Below are 19,486 nucleotides of genomic sequence, written 5' to 3'. Positions count from 1 at the left end.
GTGTTCGATTCTGTAAAAATAAATTATCAGTACTTAACAGTTTTCCACCGCCCGGCATCAACTCTGTTTCAAAACATGGTACATATCTTCTGGAAATTCCTCAAAAGATAACACAATCTGCCATAAATACCTCATAAGAATGAACAGGTGCTCTTTTGTCGTTGCTTTTAGAACTTTGCTCTTGCAGTTAAACTAGAGTTTTTCCTCTGTAGCTTTTTAGAACTTTCATCTTGCACTTGTTTAATTAAATAGCAACGCAAGTGACGCAAAGACATTGGTAATAAAACAAATGAATGAGATTGCTTTTGCAGCTCCCTCAATATGCTGAAATTTAGGAGGATTAGAAGAGTTCCAACGGCCCCAATTACAAAATAACATACACTGCAGAAGTCGATTGAATCAAACTAAGCAACTCATGGTCACGAGTCAAAATTGTTTCCATACAACTTAAATGACTCCAAAATTTTGTGACATGCAACACAGAGATTTTCAACCTTCCTTTTTGCTGTCTTTAAATTTAACCTAAACCGAGGCTATAAAGATACAAAATGTTATCTGACATCAAAAGTAACACAGAGATTGCGATTTTTCCACATGGAAGCCCATTTCTGTCTGGTACCCAACGATTTCCATGGACCAATGGCTGATCAACGAACAAATTTCAGCGAATCATCAATCCTTCTTGTGTGCTGTCTTCTGATATCTTGTTAGCCTGAATGGAGGTAATGACGTTTGCAATATTGGTCTGCAAAAAATTCAGCAGAAATAAATGATCCCAAAAAACACTTTATAGTTAAGGAAAACCCAGTAACAGTGGTGAAGCAGTACAAACATGACCGTCAGCTTTAACATCAAGAGAAGGTTATTACAGGCATACCACCATACACAAAAAAGGTGACACCGCTAAAGGCAAAATTAACAACTTTGGTGGTTATAAATTTCAGATTTTGAGAGTGCAGTGCCCAAAAGGAGTTTATATGACTGAAGCTAGAGAACTTACCCTCCAATTCACAAGCTTTGCTCTGAGTATTTCCCACTGGTGTGGCCCAAAAACACGCTCTGTGCCACGTCTACTCACATAATAACACAAAGTAACTGCTGTAAGTGCCAACATCACATCTCACCACTGGTTAATCTGAGTAGAGGAAAAGAAAACTGCAAATTCTGTACCTCACAATTACTATTTCATTCATTTGATCTATCTTACAGTCGATTAACTTTGCTGTGATTGCTTTAACAACCCATGATTCAACCTCATCCCCTTCGATCTGCGAGAATGTCAACATCTAACACAATGAATATTAAAATGTTGCAGAATCATTAGACTTCAGAAAAGGAAAATGAAAAATCACCTTCAGTGTGTCCCTGATCAAAGAATAAGGAACTTGGCCAGATTCATTGGAGGCAAGATCAACCAATGACAACAACCTCATTTTAGCTATACAATCTTCATGAACAAGTCCTGTATAATCCAAACAAGCAATTATAGGCAAGAGAACTAAAAAAAGCATGACGCTGGTACATCAAATGGACCACAACTGCACACGTATAAGATAATACCGTAGCTTTTCAGCAAAGTAGAATTTGCAGTACTGAAATCCAAGTAAGCATCCAGCCTCTGAGTCAAGAAGATCTTCAGAAGCTGATATACCAATGCATGTTTAGCATCCTTCTCCAACTGTGCCACAGCAGGCATATCTAGCAGGTCACACTAGCAAGAAAAAGCATAAAAGAATAATTATTCGAACAGGAAGAATGAAATAGCTTATCCAAAACATAATAGCAAGAGTAACTTCCAGATGCACCAGTACAAGATGCACACAAAGTAAATTAGGTCCTTGGTTTCGTAAAAGGCATACAGCTTTTCACCTTCTACAAGATTGACATATAGCTGTATTCCAAGAAGACATAGCATCTGCCAAGTTCGTCCAGTTTATCAACTATTCACATAACTATGGAAGTAGAAATCCAACTACTGTACTCCAAGACCACAAGAACAAAATCTAACTTGATTGATGAGTTGTAAGTTTCCCATTCCAAGATACAAATGACTCAATAACGTTGACACATCATACAAATAAGTTCCGACGTACCAAATTGATAATTAAGTATAAAAGCATATATGTAACACTGCAGCTCAAAATTACATTAAAGAAAAAATTTAATGTAACATTTGGAGATGAATAATCATGCACCATAAAGTCAGATTCAACCAAGCCTTGGAGCTCCTCACAACCAGTTTATATGCAATGCAAAGAGACAGACAAGTGAAACCTGAAACATGTCAGGTGCCTTCACAAAATCAACTATAGCACGGACTGCTTCTTCCTTTGCTTCACTCAGAGCATATGCATCTTCATCAGAAAAGGTTGCGAGATATCTAGTGAGAAACTTGAAAGAATCCTTTGCAGAGCTGGGAACCCACAAATAGACAAATAAGATGAAATGAGACAACATACTTTGGGCAAGAGACGTCATAGCAAGTACAATGAGTACAAAAGATTAATTGACAACCTGAAACATTTCCTACCTCTTATTTTCTTTCAATGCATTAGAGATGGTGAGGAAGAGCTCTCTCTGATCCTTCACCCCAAGATTCCATTCCCTCAAGAAGCTATCTATATTCTTGAATGATGGTATTACATGTTCAGTGACTTTTCCACTGACTGCCACGCTAAGAGCTTTCATGTACACAAAGAAGCAGCTAGCTGGGTTCTCCAGCAGATTGTAGAGGTTGAACAAACTGTTATGTTTCAACAAAGAGAAAAGACTAAGTGCAAGAAAGCATCCAGGCTTACTAAGCTGATAAATAATCATCAATGGTGTGTATTACATTTTTACTCGCAATGCAGGTTTAACATTGGGCTGTTGGGTGACTTTTGAGGATATGATATCTGCCATCGTGTGTACTTGATCAAAATTTTCAGCCTTCTTAACAAGGTTGCAAATCACAGTGAAAACACACTCAAGATCTGATGAAAAAACCAACAAGTATTAGGTCACTCGTACAATTGACAAATAGAAAGCACAAGAACCACCAAGAAAAACACACGAGAAGAAAATGTAACCAAAAAACAAAGCAAGACTTAAATACAGTAGAAGGGGTAAAAGTAGCCACTGGATAGCAGATTTTATGCCATGTACAACAATATGAACATTTGCAGAGAGAAAATGGAGGAGGAAAAAATTGTTTATGAAAAGCATTAATTCCATTCCCCAAGAGACAAAGGTGTCTTCGCTTAATGCGTCGAAAGCCCTACAGGAATGTCATCTCACCTAGTAAAACAATTTGGTTCCTCCTGTTCTATACTCGGCAATGAGAAAATTTTGATAACTAACAGGAGGTTGCAATCCTTTGAGAAATCTATATATTGAATCCCTAGTTCCCTAGTTCCCTATTCAATTTTACTACTAATGAAACCTCCACCCACCAAAAAAAAGAAAGAAAAAAGGAGAATACTAATCAATGTGATGATTTACGTTTCGCAAATTCATGCTATAATTAGATATTTAATTTCTCAAGAGAAATTACCTTTCTCGGAAGCTTTGGAAAAGATCAAATCAGCAGACGTAAGCATGAGAGAAGCCAAATCCAGCCATCTACCTTCAATCATGCACTCCTGCGCCTCCATGCACAAGCTATTTACCTGTGCCTCCGATACCTAATATTGGCACACGCATCCATAATACGAACAAAATTTTAAAAAAGAAGTACAAAATTCAAATTCTACTCGTTCCTACGTCTAACAAATTACAAAACATACATATCTATATTTTTTTTATTGGTTGTACATATATGCATCAATAATCTCAATAATATGAGTGTGTTTGTTGAGGAGCAATCTCAGACAAGAGCTATAAGACGATGTTACAGAGAAGTGGTGAAGAAGGGGAAAACCTCGGGACCGGCATCAGCCCAGGACAGCTCGGCGGTGAATCGGACGACGGAGAGCGCAGGATCTTCCTCCGCAGTAGGAACCACAGTTGTCATTTTCCTTTTATCTAACTTCCTTTTTTAATTTTTGATGGGAAAAACTTGCTCAGCTTCCGCAGCAAATAGCACTGGGGGATAGGGCCGGGAAGGGCTCTGCAAGGGAGGAAACCCAGAGAAAGATAAAACCCTAATTTGCGGGTAATTCAACTACCCGAGGGAATTTTTATTCGTTTCTTCCTTTTTTTAAATTAGTAAAGAGTATCTTTTTATTTTCTCCCCCTTTCAGGTTCATGTTATATTAAATTAGAAACCTCTTTGAACCTTTCCTGATTTTCAAGTTTTTTTTTTTCTAAATTTTATCTCCCATACTCTCCGTTGCTGGTATTCAAAGAAGGGACAATTGCATAAATCTCTCCTGAGGTTTTTAATAATTGCATTCACCTCGTCTAAAGTTTGAAAAAAAGCACTGATCTCCTGTAACATGACAGATTAGTGCTATTCTTTAAATCTCAAAAAAGGCGAGTGCAATTGCTAGGAATCTTAGGGAAGATTTCTATAATTATTCCTTCAAAGAATGCAGTGCTTACGTGTAAATACTCAAAATAACGGATCGCTCAAGAGTAAGGATGGCAATGGGCGGGCACCCGCCCCACGGGGGACTAATGGGGCGGGGGCAGGGGGAACCCCGCTTAGAAACGGAGCGGGGGACGGGGGAGTGTACTCCCGTCTCATCCCCCATCCCGCCACCCGCTTTAAAAAATAAATATATAAAATATATATGTATATAATTATATATATAATATATAATTTAATTAGTTACAAACTTATGATAATGATATTATTAGTTATATGTATTATATAATGTATATTAGTATATGTAATATAATTGAGATTATTAATTATACTAATAATTATATATGTGTACTAATACAAATTATTAATTGTTATACTAAATTTACTAATACATTTATACTAAATCTCTAATTTCACTTAATACAATAACATTTTTTTCTTAAAAAAAAGCACAAGCACAATAATGAATTAGTGATTGTATTTGTGCCAAAAGTGAAAACTTGACTACTTTAGTTGTATTTATTTCATCATGTTAGATTGTATTCAAATAACTTTTGTTTGATTGTTTTTATAAGTTTCAATTGTGAAATTACAATGAATAATAATTTGGTGATGTGTTGATATTTTAGTACTTGATTATTTACTAAAATTTAACTATAACACATTTTTATTAACCCCACGGGGAAGAGAAACAGGGGACGGGAGAGAGGTCCCCCGCCCCAACCCTCTATCGCCATCCCTACGCAAGAGTTCAAATGCCTTCACTCTAGAAAACAATTGCTAACATGACAAGGCAAATGTTTACTATTAAACAAAGGATTAATTTTCTATATACGGCAATGTATACACTTTCACCATTAAATGCATGACATATAATTCGAATTTAAATTTGAAACTCAAATTTTGCATATATGTCATATATTTAACCATGATAGTGTATACACCGTTAATGTATATAAGATTTACTCAATAACAAATGAGAAAAAAAAAAAACACGCACACGCACAAAGGTAGAGGTCCAAAGAAACATGTTCTTTATATGCTTATATTCCGGGTACACACATTTATTTACGTTACTAATTGATTTTAAATGTTATGTTCTATTTGGATTTTTTATTAAGTAATGATTTACACCTTTCATTTTTAGCTTCATAAACTCTCTTTTTTGCTTTTTTTAATTAGGTAAATAGTCTGGAAAGCTCTTATATTATGTTTAGCATTATAGCCTTTCCATGGTGAAGAAAAAACAAGGGCAATTTTTTTCTTGGGTAAAATAAAGATCTAGCATAGATAAATAGTAGTAAATTCTTTTTAGTTCATTACAAAAGTTTTCCTCCCATATTTGCTAATAATTTCTGTCTCTACTTTCTTGAGGTTTACTTTTGTATGAGTATTTGTTTTTCTTTTTTGACTCAATTCTACGAGTACTAGTGGGAGACACCCTGTTTGGGCTCATGTGAAAGAGTTTGGGTAACTGGGCCTGGCGGTCAAGACTTCAAAAAGGTGGTAAGTAGTCCGCCCCATAACTCCAGAGTACATATAGTCCCACTATATATGTTCATTTGATTTAGGGTTTATGTTTCTCGGCCGCCTCGCTTTCAGCCTCTCTGCAGCTATTCCGAAGCCAACCCATCCTCCCGCCGGAGCTCTCCTTCAACTTCCAGCAACCGAAGATGGTAAGCTCCTCTGACTTCATCTTTCTCTTCTATTGCTTCCCGTATTCCTTCTTAGTCGTGAATCGTGACTGCTGAAATGCGTTTTGTTTCTCTTGGACGTTCAATCAGCCGTCCCACAAGACCTTCATGATAAAGAAGAAGCTGGCGAAGAAGCAGAGGCAGAACAGGCCCATCCCTTATTGGATCCGCATGCGCACTGACAACACCATCCGCTACAATGCCAAGCGCCGCCACTGGCGCCGCACCAAGCTCGGCTTCTAAATTTTCTGCGTCCGCCGTCACCATCATGTTACCTTTATTTGTCTCGAGCTTTTTACCCTCCCCCCTCAAAAAAAAAAAGAACTTTTGGTTTAATTAGTAGCTTAATTAAAGATGGTGGTGTTTTAATCAATTTTGGTATTGTTATTATCCTTATGACTGTTTCGTTGTAGGTCTCGAACGAATTTCATTGAAGTCACAAAATTGAAACTTTAATTTGATTGAAGAGCCTTTTTGGTAGATGTTCTGTTGTTTCCTTCATTTGTGTTTTATAGTTTCTACAAATGCTTTGAGATTCTTTGTTTAAAGCATATCCTAAGCTTTCTTTGGCTTTTTTATTGTTTCTGGTCTGCTAGGCCTATTTTTAAGTTGATTAGGTGTGTAATATGTGCTGAAGGTGTTTTATGACTTTCAGTTACAATTGCAATTTGTTTGTGCTCTTTCTGAGATCTCTGAAGCTCAACATTCAGCAGGGTGGGACTTTGATAGATAGAAGATAATGATTAGATGTGTTCATGACATGTTTGTGGATTAAATTGGGGTTTAACCGTTCTACATTATTCTGGTTAACAACCTGTTTTGGTTGAAGGAGGAACGGCTTTCAAATCTCCTCGTAAATAGTGGCGAAATTTAGTTTATTTTACTTCAGACTATGCTGTAGATTTTGATCTGGGGCCGATTTGATACAAATTTGGCAATCAATTTTTGAAGCTCGATTGATAACAAAGCTGGTGACTGGGATTTCTGCATTTCTTCAGTTTAGAGGAAATGGATTGTATAAATTTTTTGGGCAAAAATTTGAGTGATAAGAGACCTCTTCAATTGACAAATAATTATTGCTGAAGAGCCTATGTACAATCGTCAAAATCTACTATTCTAGAAGTGCAATGCAGATTCAGGGTTTAGCGTTCGATAAGTTGGAATTAGCACCATCTTAGACAATCCAAACCAATGAGCCATGCATTTTGACGGCATAAAATAAAAAAAAAAACAAGAATGGCTTACCCCCCTCTTAACGCAATTAATAGGCGGTTGCGAAGCAAAATAAGAAATAGAAATACAATCCTTTGTCGATCGTAAAGGTTTAAAACAGAAGCACAAAACAAAATCGAAAGCTGCAAATTTAAAGCCTTCTACACGATTTTTGAAGGCTCTGCATGCAGCCTTCGGAGAGCACAAAACAAAAACTAGAGCAGTAAATTTACAGCCTTTCCCGATTGTGAAGGCCTAAAGCTCGAAAAGTAAAAGCAACCCTTTGTTTGGAGAGCGCTTCGTTCTGACTATCGCTCTATATTCTGACCTGCACTCCCAATACACAGCGTCATTGTCACAAAACACAGCTGATGTACATAGCGTCATAGTCACAGAACATGGCTGATGTACTGCTAACAGATTACTCTTCATGAACACGTAGCAGTAACATATCACTCAAAAAAAGAACATGTATCACTAGCATATTACTTCCATTAACATGCCTGTTCCAATAGAAACAAGAGAGATTATCAGCAAATGCCTTCATTTCCAGCATTGCTTTTATAACTCCCATTGTCAAATTCAATCATGGAAGTGACTGAAAATAAGACAGTTCCACATAAATTTCACGATCCAAACATCAAATAATAAGGAATTTTTGTTTTTCAAAGTAATTCCACAAGCAACAGGCCACAGGTCTCAAGTACAAATCATTTCTTGCCATCACCAAACAGGTAACCAAGTGAAGAACCACCGCCAGGAGCAGCATGGACCTTGGTTGACGGCCTTTCCTGCAGTCAGAAGATTATGATTCTTAGAAATGCTTGGCAACTTCCAGAAATGTCAAGACAAGCAAAAGCATGATGGCTACCCACTATAACTAAATCAACAATCAAATCAAGCTCTCAAAAGATAAGATTATTAACACTGTGCACCATCTAGAAAGTGAAAACCTATTTGGCTATCAAGTTCAAGGGATGGCAGTACGCCATTGGGGTGGAGGCAGAGCACAGGTCGCATCTGCTAATTTGCAGTTGCTAAGTTGCATCTGAAACTGATCTAGTATAGTAAACAGATAATACTGGTGATAATACTGGTGTCTCAAAATCAATTGCAGTTTGCTTATCAAGGAAGAGAGTGTTCTATGATAAAGACCGCAACCTGGCGAAATACGTAAGAATCTTCTAGGAGGATTAACATGACAAATATGGTAAACCTCCATAATTCTTTCTTTTAACAGAATGGAGTCATGATAGCATCTACAGCTGCCATGTGGATTTGTGCTAGAGATGCTATTGACGATTCCAGCAGGTTCATAAACATGACACATCCAAAAAAATTGCAGTAAAGCCTTATCACCAGTCAGCTAACCCATCAGCTATGCATCATAGAATGACAGTAATGGGTAGCGAAGTGACTCTTTCACATTAAATTGTCCAAAAGGAATTTAACTTGCATATCATACTAATACTCCTCCAATTCATTAGTTCAACGATGAATCAAAATGCATAGATATGTTCATAGCTTATTAACCCATGAGGCAATGTGTGCGAAAGATTATCTGATACATGCATTGTGTATTGCAGGCTAAATGTTGTATTTGATTCTGACTTAAACCCAAACTATAGATGAGTCAGATTGTGGATCTCTTTCCAGGTAAGGTAATGCATCTTTACGTCCTCCATGCAAGCAATACTTATTCCAGAGCAACAAGAACTTGACAATACATAATAAAATAGCATAGAACTAATGCAAAGAGTCATACCGTCAGAAAATTTCCACAGTTTTGGCCATCTGCCCGCATATAGTTGTTGGCGTTATTACTTTGAATGCCGGCTGGAACTTGCTTAATGGCATCCACAGGCTGTGAAACAGCAGCAGGGTTGGTGGAAGACTCACCATTTGAAGCCTTAACTTCAGTCTTTGCAGCTGGAGGAGTGTTAGCGGCCTCTCCACCTCCAAAGAGGTAGCCCAAAGAACTCTGACCTCCTCCAGCACTGACTCCCCGACCCATTCTCTTTCAGTAATCTTACTGTATCAACAAGAAGCCAAAAAATTTCTTACGATTTCATCGAGAAAACTAAACATGCTAGATCGAGTTGTCCCTATAGATCAGTGGCACAAACATTCATCAAATTAACTTTTTACAACAACGGACTGATACTGAACTACAAGAAAGAAATCTACGCGAAAAAAGTTGAAGGAGATCCAATTCCTAAACCTGTAGCAGTGAAACTGATTGAAGTAACTCAACATAAATCCACATTGAGAAATCATTCACAATTTAAACGAATTAAACCATCTATCCAACAAAAGGATCTGATAAAAGACAATTACCAGGTCATGAAAATTCCGCGAGTCACCTAAAATCTAAAATTTCTAAAAACGCATCAACTACAGTTGAATCGCTTGTTTCATCGTTAGTGCTAAAAACTAACCGATCTAAAACCAGAACAAACAGATCATTTAACAAATGCTAAAACATGAAAACACAGAAGCAAAAAAACGGATCAGCGAGAGCCAAAAAAATGAGCTTCAAACTAGTCGGAATTAACAACATATAAAAATTCACATTTTGTTGAAATTACTAGAGCTCTTAAAGATTGAGACAAGAAGACCAAATCTGAACGGTTAGGATAAAATGACTAATATGATCGATTGGTTAGAATTTTTCTTATGACTCGTCCGTACCTTTTTGAATTTGCTTAGCCGAGACGCAGAGAGGAAAGAGAGAGAGATGTTTGGTTTTAAGTCGGGAGGGGGAGAAGAAGTAAGGAGCAAGTGAGGTTTAAATTGAGGGAGTCCCAAAGCGACAATAATAATTTTGTGTGTGTGTGTGTGTGTGTGTTTTTTTTTTATTACTTTTTTTGGGGTTGCGGGTGGGGGTGTTCGCAAAGGAAAGGACTATTATGCTGAAACTGAAAGGCCTGAACGTAACGTACTTAACATTCAAAGCAAAAAAAAATTAGCAGTAGAAATTCTTGGGATAGATGCTGGATACATCATCATTATAATTTCCAACACACCTTTTTATTTCAAATAATTTACAATCCAAACAAAGCCATTGGAAGTTAGATGCTGGGTCAATGCAGCCTAGATTTTGCACTCGAAAAAGTTAATTTAATTTAGTTGAATGACATGCGACTATTTTCTAACATAAATGAAAATGTGTTTATGATGCAAGCGAAATATTATTTGGAATAATAATGGTATCCAAACATTCTAATAATTACACATAAATATCTTTTAATATCAAAAATTACACTGCCCTCCCATTTCATTTTGAAGTGACCAGATATCATCTTCAACAACAGTAAAGTGACCGAAATACCCTTACAAAATCAGTCCCTAGAATCCTAGAAATATGGGGAAAAATATAATATTTTTCTATTCAAGTATAATATTTTTCTATTCAATTTATTAGTTGTACTACTTGTAAAACTTGTCGAGCAATAAATGCTGGTAATGGAAGAATGAAAGATTAGTTGAGATTGTTTCTAGATAATAAACCTATCTAATGTGAGTAAATGAACAAAAAATTATAATTGTTTGGATAGAGTATTATTTGAAATATTATTTGGAATAATTACTGTAGCACTTTTTGTGATGTGATGTATGTGAGATAAAAAGGTAATTGGGAATATAAAAAGGTGGGTTGGGAAATATGTCTATGATGCAAGCGAAATATTATTTGAGATATTTGTGCTATCCAGTGTATTCTGAAAAGTGCTCTTAGATGTTATTCCTATATGATAAAGAAGGTTTCAGTTTATTATTCAAGTTTTGATTTTAGTAAGTAACAATTATGATACTAATGATTAATTGTATAAGATAGGATGTCACCTATAGTTGCATATGACATTGTAGTTCACTACAATGGAAAGAGAATCAGGATTCTTAATGTCGGTCTTGATAAGTACTCTTATATAGAACTATCGAATGATATTTGTGAGAAAGTACTTCATGAATTACCTAAAAATCTTAATTATTTGCTACATATGAAATGTATGATTCCAATGAGTGTTGCAACTATGGATGCCAATACTGATAAGATAGTCATTGGAAAGGTTTAAGTTACATGAAAATGGGCTGGTAATCAACTTGTTTTGTGGACCATATGAACGTAATTCCTCCTAATATGCTTGAATCGAACAACATGACAACTTTTGGTGGGTATTCAATAAACTTGAAGTGTATGACCTTGTTATTTATTATATTTAAGACTTGTTTTAGTTTATAGTGCTTTGTACATCTAGAATCTTTGATTTCGAAGTTTGGTAGATAAATTTCTACTAAATATTGTAGATGAATTTAAATCCACCATTTCGTGCCCTTGTGGTTCTACCATTATATAACTACCAAGTCTCAACTTTTGGGGGTACATTTGTATAATTATATTCATATTTCAAATGAATTTTACAATCTGAATGAAATGAATATAGCTAGTAAATGCAGGTTGATCATTATCAATATTTGGGTACCGCTGCACTTCTAACGGTTCCTGTAAGACTTTATTATCCAGAATGTTGATTTTAATGTTATTTTCATGTCCCAAGGGGATCAACTTGGTGCCAATTTTTCTTTTTTATTGCCATTTTTCTTACCCAAAATTTTAACTCATTTTCTTGCAGGGTCAATAAGGGCAAACTTGAAATATAATTGTTTGACAAGATTGATTCATCACTTTTAAGATTACCTTTTCTCATATGGGCTTAATTTGTTATCAACTATGTCAATCAAGGGGAGGGCAGTATAATTTTTCATATTAGAGGGTATCTATGTGAAATGATTAGAAACCTCAAGAGAGGTTTCTGAAATTATCCCTAAATTCTATGGCTTAATGTGTCATGGAATGTTAAAACGCACAATTCCATGTTCTGTGATTCAATAAAGTAGCATTAACTTCTAAGGCCTCTGGCTCACAGTTATTAAAGCACACAAGTAGGAACAAAGATGGCCGTGGATGGTAATTAATCATGCCTATTTTCCAAGGGTTAATTCCACTTTGCACCCTTCTACTGTATTTGGATTCTTACTTCGATTTCTAAATTTTAAAATGAAACATTTTAGTCTGTAAAATCTAAGTTCTGTCCCACTTAAATAAAATCGTGGGACAAATTTTACAGTTAAAGGTTAAAGTAAGACAAATTTCATGCTTTGAGACTAAATTTTAGGAATTAAAGAGAGACGGAAGTGGGAATTCAAATATATTTGAAGGGTGTAAAGTAAAATTAAGCCATTTCCAAACTTTGTTCATAACATACCTCAAAGCTGTTTTGTAATCTATTTGACTTTGTTTGAATGATTGGATTTTGGAGTTGTTTTCAGGAAAACAATTTTTTTTTTTTTTAAAAAAAACTCAGTCGGAAAAACGTCAGTATATTATTAAAGTATTGTTTACTTAATTTCAAGTTTCTATCTCATTTCTCCTATTTAAAGTTAGACTTTGGCAAAGGCATGGGTTGACATTCAGGTGCTTTGATTTTCCATCACCCTGTGTAATTTGTTGTCGGCATAAGAAGAAATTCACTTTCTGTTTTCCTTTTCTTTTTTCCCTTTATATTCAATACAATATGGCTTGAACCTTAATTACCAGTTAACAGCTCATGTAAATTACCAATTTACCAGGTCTACCTGACCTCATATATTTATGGATGGCCAGCATATGCGACCGATTTAAGAATCATTTTGTCACTTGCGTTCCAAGGATGGGCATGCAAAAAGCACACCGAAAGCTAAACCAGTTCAGATATTTAAATTGGTTTTGGAAAACTTTTATTTTATGACTCGTGTGTGAATATATGATATGAGGGACGCCCCTCTCCTTTTTCCTCTCTCTCTTAAGAGACTGGAAGTTGAGGCATTCTAAATCCTAATCATATCGAAGAAGTTATTTTGTTTTAGTGACACAGAAATAATTTGTTCCAAGGCAAATCAGATTGCGTCCAAAAATTGCAAATGCTCCTTTTTCGTTTCACTCCCTTTCGATTCTTGAAACAGATCAGCACTTAAAAGCAGGACAGGGCGAGAGGCTCGAAAATCTCGCCAAACCCCGCAGCGGATTAACATTGCAGGGGGAAGAAATAGAAACCCAATTGCAGGCGAAGATGGTCCCCAACGAATTTTAGGAGAGAGGCCGCTGCAAGATGTTCAACCACAAGTAGTGGCCTCCTCTTCTCCGCTCCCCAACTCACCTCCATAAAAATCTAGAGCCCTCGCTCTCTCTCTACATCCAGTGATTCCATTCCACACAGCAAAATTTTAAATGCCACTCATCTCATAATTTATTCATTGCCTTTACACTTGCTAAGAGAAACAGACAGATAAATTAACCGTTTTATTACTATCTCACTCCGGAACACAGTGTCTGGTGCAGCTTGTAGTCTGTCTGTAAGTCAGGAGGCAAATTTCATAAGGTGTGCCAATTCTCAGGTCATGTCAGTTGGACTCTAGGGAATGCAAAGAAAAATGCTCATGGGATCTTTGAAATCTCTACCAACAGCTTGTGTAGGGCTTGAGGCTTCGAGAAGAAAGGTGAGTGGTCAGCACCTTTTAGACGAAAAACCTTCTCTGGGGGACTTTTGCTTACCATACTCTCCTGCACAGAGATGGGTATGGCATTGTCATCTTGAGTTTCAATGTAAAACCGCCTAACAGTACCATACTTGGCGTCAGAAAGACACAGCTTCTCCAAAACTGGCAAGAAGGGGATCGGCCTCATGGAGACAGATGCTAAAGCAACATCCTGGCAAATGAACAGAACCACAGAACGAGCATGAGCAAGAGCATACATGCATAAACACGGCCATCTTAGCAAAGATTTAAAGCAAGAGGCATGCAAGAGTAACCAAGCAAATTGGAAACATGACGATCCCCTGTACAGCCATAAAGTTAAACTAGGCAAGCACACTCGAGCATCCGTCATCCTAAGCATGATCTAACCATCCAATTGGCATGGTAAGCTGGACAATGATTTAACCCACTACGTCAAAAGCTACTAGAAGCAAAATGCCACGGATTCCCATTCAAAAATTTCAATTTTGTGCAAATTGTAAATAACATTCCTGAATATCAGGACTCATCCCCCTTCAGGACCATCTATTACAAGAAAATCTGTACCATGTATAGAGCACATTACCTTAGATGGACTCTGGTTGAACAATAAATCCCTTAAGAGAGACTTATCCAGATCAATAGCGGTTGGAGGGTGACTATTCCCATTGGCATAGAGAAATATTTGTGCCTGTCGCATTAGATCATTTGAATCTGTCTGCAGAAGTTACAGAAATTCAGTAACACCCCAGAAACGTTGTAATCAGTAAGCACACAGTTGAGTGAACACCAGCACTGAAATACATAATATGAGAAATTTTAAGAACGACAGCTTATTTTTAATTCAAGAGTTCATTATTTCCAGTAGACCCTCTGCAGCATGAGTTTTTTAAGCTAATTATAAGGATTACATCCTAGACAGCTACATAAACTCATATCTGCGGACATTGATAGTTGCTAATGCACGTCTGTTCCAGAATCCAAGAGCTGCTTATAGATAATGCAACTTGCTACTGAGAAGCATAAGCACAGTATGGCTCTAGAAATGCCTAATTCTCGAAAGTGCCATACATCTTTCCACTTGGATTTGTTTATTTAAAAGCAACAACCCCTCTCTGTAGTTGAAAAACGTATTGCATTTTCCCTCACAAATATCAATGGTCCCCTTTTTTCCCATAGTTTGCCTGTGAGAATATCCCACCCACACCACCACACAACCCCCCCGCCCCCCAAAAAAAAAAATAAAGGGGGGGGGGGGGGGGGAGGCAGATTAAGAGCAAATTCAGCATGTCAAGTAGATATCTAAGATACACAGTGCATAAAATCCACAATTAAGACTACTAGATGGTGATAGAATGAAAATCATTCTTCAGAAATTGTGCTGTTGGTGTCTGTGTGTGAGCTCCCAAGCACACTATGGCTCTAGAAATGCCTAATTCTCGAAAGTGCCATACATCTTTCCACTTGGATTTGTTTGTTTAAAAGCAACAACCCATCTCTGAAATACCAGCTTCACTAAATAAATGCATTACCACGACACTAAATAATTCTTCCAAATTCAACATAGTTGAAAATCGTATTGCATTTTCCCTCACAAATATCAATGGTCCCCTTTTTCCCCGTAGTTTGCCTGTGAGAATATCCCCCCAAATAAGGGGGTTGGGGGGGCAGATTAAGAGCAAATTCAGCATGTCAAGTAGATATCTAAGATACACAGTGCATAAAATCCACAATTAAGACTACTAGATGGTGATAGAATGAAAATCATTCTTCAGAAATTGTGCTGTTGGTGTCTGTGTGTGAGCTCCCAAGCACACTATGGCTCTAGAAATGCCTAATTCTCGAAAGTGCCATACATCTTTCCACTTGGATTTGTTTGTTTAAAAGCAACAACCCATCTCTGAAATACCAGCTTCACTAAATAAATGCATTACCACGACACTAAATAATTCTTCCAAATTCAACATAGTTGAAAATCGTATTGCATTTTCCCTCACAAATATCAATGGTCCCCTTTTTCCCCGTAGTTTGCCTGTGAGAATATCCCCCCAAATAAGGGGGGTGGGGGGGGCAGATTAAGAGCAAATTCAGCATGTCAAGTAGATATCTAAGATACACAGTGCATAAAATCCACAATTAAGACTACTAGATGGTGATAGAATGAAAATCATTCTTCAGAAATTGTGCTGTCAGTGTCTGTGTGTGAGCCCCCAAGGGGGGGGGGGGGTTCTATGACAACCACAGCATTGCAACAATTAACTGAGCTAAGAGTTCCTCAAAATAAATTAAAAATAGAATCCATGTATGGTGGGAGGAAGAACAAACCTTCTGTGAGAACATGTCAAGGGTACTTTGGCCGCTAGTCAACATTGCTGCAGCTATAAAAACAGCTTTTGAAATTTTAGAGGGGTAGAGCTCCATAGAATATGATAAACACGCACCGCCAAAATCATGTGCTACCAAAATTACCTGCACGTGGGGTAAAATGTGTAAAAAAGACTAACTTTTCAAGTTTGTTATTATGCTTTGTTGCATCAGACAACATTAGCATGGCACTTGAATATAGTTCACTCAAGTTCAAACAATTCTGCAGAGGAAGTTAGTAGTCAGTATGGTATTCTCAGGTGCCACAACATGATAAAAATGCAAGAGCAGTTTTAGTCCCCTATGTGTTTTCTGGGTAAAAGAAAGCAGCTAGATGAATTGTGTAGGTATAACACAAAACTAGGGCTGAAGCTCAAGTGTCAAGCTAACCCACAATAGCTAGCGAGCACTGGACAGGGATTCAGGCATTCATTCTTCTTTTCTATTAAAGAATCATTGTAGCTCTAATATAAAAAAAATTACAAAAAGCACCCAAATAAAAGTTGAGCTTGACAGGAAAGATCAAATGATGGAACTGAAAAATGACCTTCTCCCCATCTGCAAGCTTTTCAAGGAAGTCAAATAGTGGCTTCACGTACTGTGAAAGACTTGTGATACTATTTGAGTCAAATGAATGAACTCCCGAACCAGTCAAATCTATTGCAGTAACTTTAAATCCAGCTTCTTCTAAAAGAGCTATGCTTTTGTACCAACACCATGCCCCAAAACCACCACCATGAACAAGGACAAAATGGTTTGTCTCAAGACCCTCAAGCTTTACATCCTGGCAAAGGGAAAACAAGTTGAGAATGATGCAGTAGAATAAACATAAGCATTGACCGATAATGCATACAGACAATCCGCCCCCGGGGGGGGGGGGGGGATGGATGCGGATCTTTTCCAGCCATCAGCATATCTAGCTTTTATGAGTTTAAAAAAAATAAGAAATAAAAAAGGGTTAAGAAGTATGCTGTGCAACATTACCCCAACATAGATTACAAACTGAGACCAGAAAAAAAATTAAAAAATGAAAAAAAAAATTCTTGAATCCTGAATTTACATCCTCGTGCATAGGCAGTAGTTTTGGATACCAAAAATTTGTTTTCCAATTCCATAGATGCCAAATTTGAACAACTGGCAAGAAGTCAAGGATAAAGCACCATAAAACCATCCTTTGAGGGAAATTCTAGTCGACAAATAGAAAACCTTTAGGAGATAGCTTGTTAGGGTGCAAAATTATACTTTGAAACTATTCTCAATTTTTCAGGCCATAAAATACTTTCACTGGATACACTTTTGGCTACCATGAAAAGTACCTCAACAGAGTATTTACTCCAGGAACAATTGTCTTACCTTAGTATTTAAATATGTACAAAACAAAGTGCTCTAAATAACTCCAGCTTGTTAATAGGAATATCTTCTATGTGCCCATCTATGCTTGTAGTTCTAGAAACATAATCAGGCATCTTTACAATGCAAGGATATACTACAAAACTGTTAGTCTTTTACATTAGCCAATAAGAAGCAACATATAGAAGTACCTGGGGGAGACAGGACAATGAAAAAGAAAATTTTGTCCACATGCCAAAAATTTTAGCATGAAACGAATATATACAATTTTTAAATACTAACAAAATTCTACAAGTATGTGATTGAAGAAAAAAAGGAATGTCAATTGTCAAATATTCCAGGCAACCAACCACTACCAGCCGCTGTGTAATTTTCGAATGTGTATGATCATAAACCTTTTTTTTTTCCATTGATGCAAATATAAGACCATAGCTTTAGTCGTTGGCCTGAATTTTATCACTGATTTTAATCAGGTCCTAAAGTGTTATTCCACGATTGCAAATGGCACATTAATACGAATATAATAGTCATACGAGCTTCATATCTCGAATCGCGACTGTAATTTGTTTGCAAAGAAGAAGAGGAAGAATATGAAAGGTGATGAAAAGAAACGGCCAAAATAACAGAGTCCTCGACTAATTTAAGGATCACCTCAATCAGTTACCTTCCAATTGGGAAAGTTAGAAACAATATTGGAAGTTCATGATGAAGAAATTACTATGAAGGAAAAAATAACCGGGGGGGGGGGGAGGTAGGATTTCATGTATGATGATTTATTATGAGGAGTACCTGATTGAGCAGCTGTTGAGGGTGCAGTAAAGGATCAGTAAGGGAGCGGGCTCTGGAGCTGGAACTCCTAGGCAAGGTCTGATTCCTTTTAGCGCTTCCTCCGTTGGGATACCTCAAAGAAGTTGACCGATCAAAAGGCACGGCGGCGGCGCCGCCGGAGTTCTGCAACTCCTGTTGCAAGAGGATCGCGGCAGCCAAAGCTCGCTCGTGGATGATGGGTTCCTCTTTCTTAGTGGACCGAATCCTGGACCACCTATTACTCCCTCCAATTCCTCCATTTCCAGCCGATGACGACGACTGGTTAGTCAGCCGTCTCGACTGCTTCTTCCTCACCGTCGCCCTCCGCGAAAAACACAACCCCATTAGCAGCTCTTTCAGCAATTGATCACATGCAGCAAATAATTTTTTTTTCCCTTTTTTTGAATAATAGTAGTACTACTGTGATGGGAAATGTTCACTTTAGATGATACAGGTATAGATATAGATATAAGTAAGTATCATTAATCGGGAAGGTTATGAATAAATGTGATTCTGCTGGACGGTGGCGGGGGCGGGGGATAAGGAGTCGCTAGGCAGTAGCAGTAGGGAAAGTGGAGGAGCGGGGCGAGTGGGGGTTTATGAAATTCTCACATTACTTCTATTAAAAAAATGAAAAAAGGGTGTGACGTGGGTAAAAGCTATTAGTATTTGGGATTGGGACGCGATGTTGGTCATTTTGTATCTGCTAAAAATAAGTTCTTTCCTATTCCGGTCAATAAATATACTCCTGATGCACCGTGGTTGTTGAATGTTGAATTGTAATGGCTTTAGAATTTTCTATCTTTGAAAAGATTCCAGGCTTAGGGTGTGTTTGTTTGGACAGGAAATATTTTCGAAAAATGTTTTTTCACAATTTTCGGTGTTTGGTTGCCTTAGAACTGTTGAAAATATTTTACGCAAGGAATTATTTTTCTCATTTTGATGTAAAACAGCATCCTTAAATGAGGATTTGAAGTTGTTTTCCAAAACAACGCATCCG

The 19,486-nt window shown here is 37.1% G+C and overlaps 4 protein-coding genes across 4 annotated transcripts; 1 reads left to right on the top strand and 3 right to left on the bottom strand.

Annotated features, from left to right (window-relative positions):
* Nucleotides 1–364: 364 nt before the first annotated feature.
* Nucleotides 365–4,260, bottom strand: LOC113702225 (uncharacterized). The gene is made up of 10 exons (XM_027223321.2): nt 3,899–4,260; nt 3,533–3,662; nt 2,834–2,972; nt 2,531–2,743; nt 2,275–2,413; nt 1,561–1,711; nt 1,353–1,462; nt 1,171–1,268; nt 1,001–1,070; nt 365–745 (listed from the first exon to the last, which is right to left on the bottom strand). The coding sequence occupies exons 1-10, from the start codon at nt 3,989–3,991 to the stop codon at nt 662–664; spliced, it is 1,227 nt and encodes a 408-aa protein (XP_027079122.1). The 5' UTR covers nt 3,992–4,260; the 3' UTR covers nt 365–661.
* Nucleotides 4,261–6,044: 1,784 nt separating this feature from the next.
* On the top strand, nt 6,045–6,683 carry LOC113701074 (large ribosomal subunit protein eL39x). The gene is made up of 2 exons (XM_027221555.2): nt 6,045–6,183; nt 6,292–6,683. Exons 1-2 carry the CDS (start codon nt 6,181–6,183, stop codon nt 6,442–6,444), a joined length of 156 nt encoding a protein of 51 aa, XP_027077356.1. The 5' UTR covers nt 6,045–6,180; the 3' UTR covers nt 6,445–6,683.
* A 1,157-nt stretch (nt 6,684–7,840) lies between these two features.
* LOC113702084 (protein SPIRAL1-like 2) lies at nt 7,841–10,255 on the bottom strand. The gene is made up of 3 exons (XM_027223057.2): nt 10,105–10,255; nt 9,179–9,445; nt 7,841–8,204 (listed from the first exon to the last, which is right to left on the bottom strand). The coding sequence occupies exons 2-3, from the start codon at nt 9,425–9,427 to the stop codon at nt 8,124–8,126; spliced, it is 330 nt and encodes a 109-aa protein (XP_027078858.1). The 5' UTR covers nt 9,428–9,445; nt 10,105–10,255; the 3' UTR covers nt 7,841–8,123.
* Nucleotides 10,256–13,352: 3,097 nt separating this feature from the next.
* On the bottom strand, nt 13,353–19,077 carry LOC113700497 (putative methylesterase 11, chloroplastic). The gene is made up of 5 exons (XM_027220983.2): nt 18,469–19,077; nt 16,877–17,113; nt 16,291–16,434; nt 14,552–14,683; nt 13,353–14,158 (listed from the first exon to the last, which is right to left on the bottom strand). The coding sequence occupies exons 1-5, from the start codon at nt 18,829–18,831 to the stop codon at nt 13,886–13,888; spliced, it is 1,149 nt and encodes a 382-aa protein (XP_027076784.1). The 5' UTR covers nt 18,832–19,077; the 3' UTR covers nt 13,353–13,885.
* Nucleotides 19,078–19,486: the final 409 nt, after the last annotated feature.

This window comes from Coffea arabica, chromosome 7e (genome assembly GCF_036785885.1).
Source record: "Coffea arabica cultivar ET-39 chromosome 7e, Coffea Arabica ET-39 HiFi, whole genome shotgun sequence".
NCBI lineage: Eukaryota > Viridiplantae > Streptophyta > Magnoliopsida > Gentianales > Rubiaceae > Coffea > Coffea arabica.
Note: the sequence above shows the minus strand (reverse complement) of the source record. Positions and strands in the feature narration are given on the sequence as shown.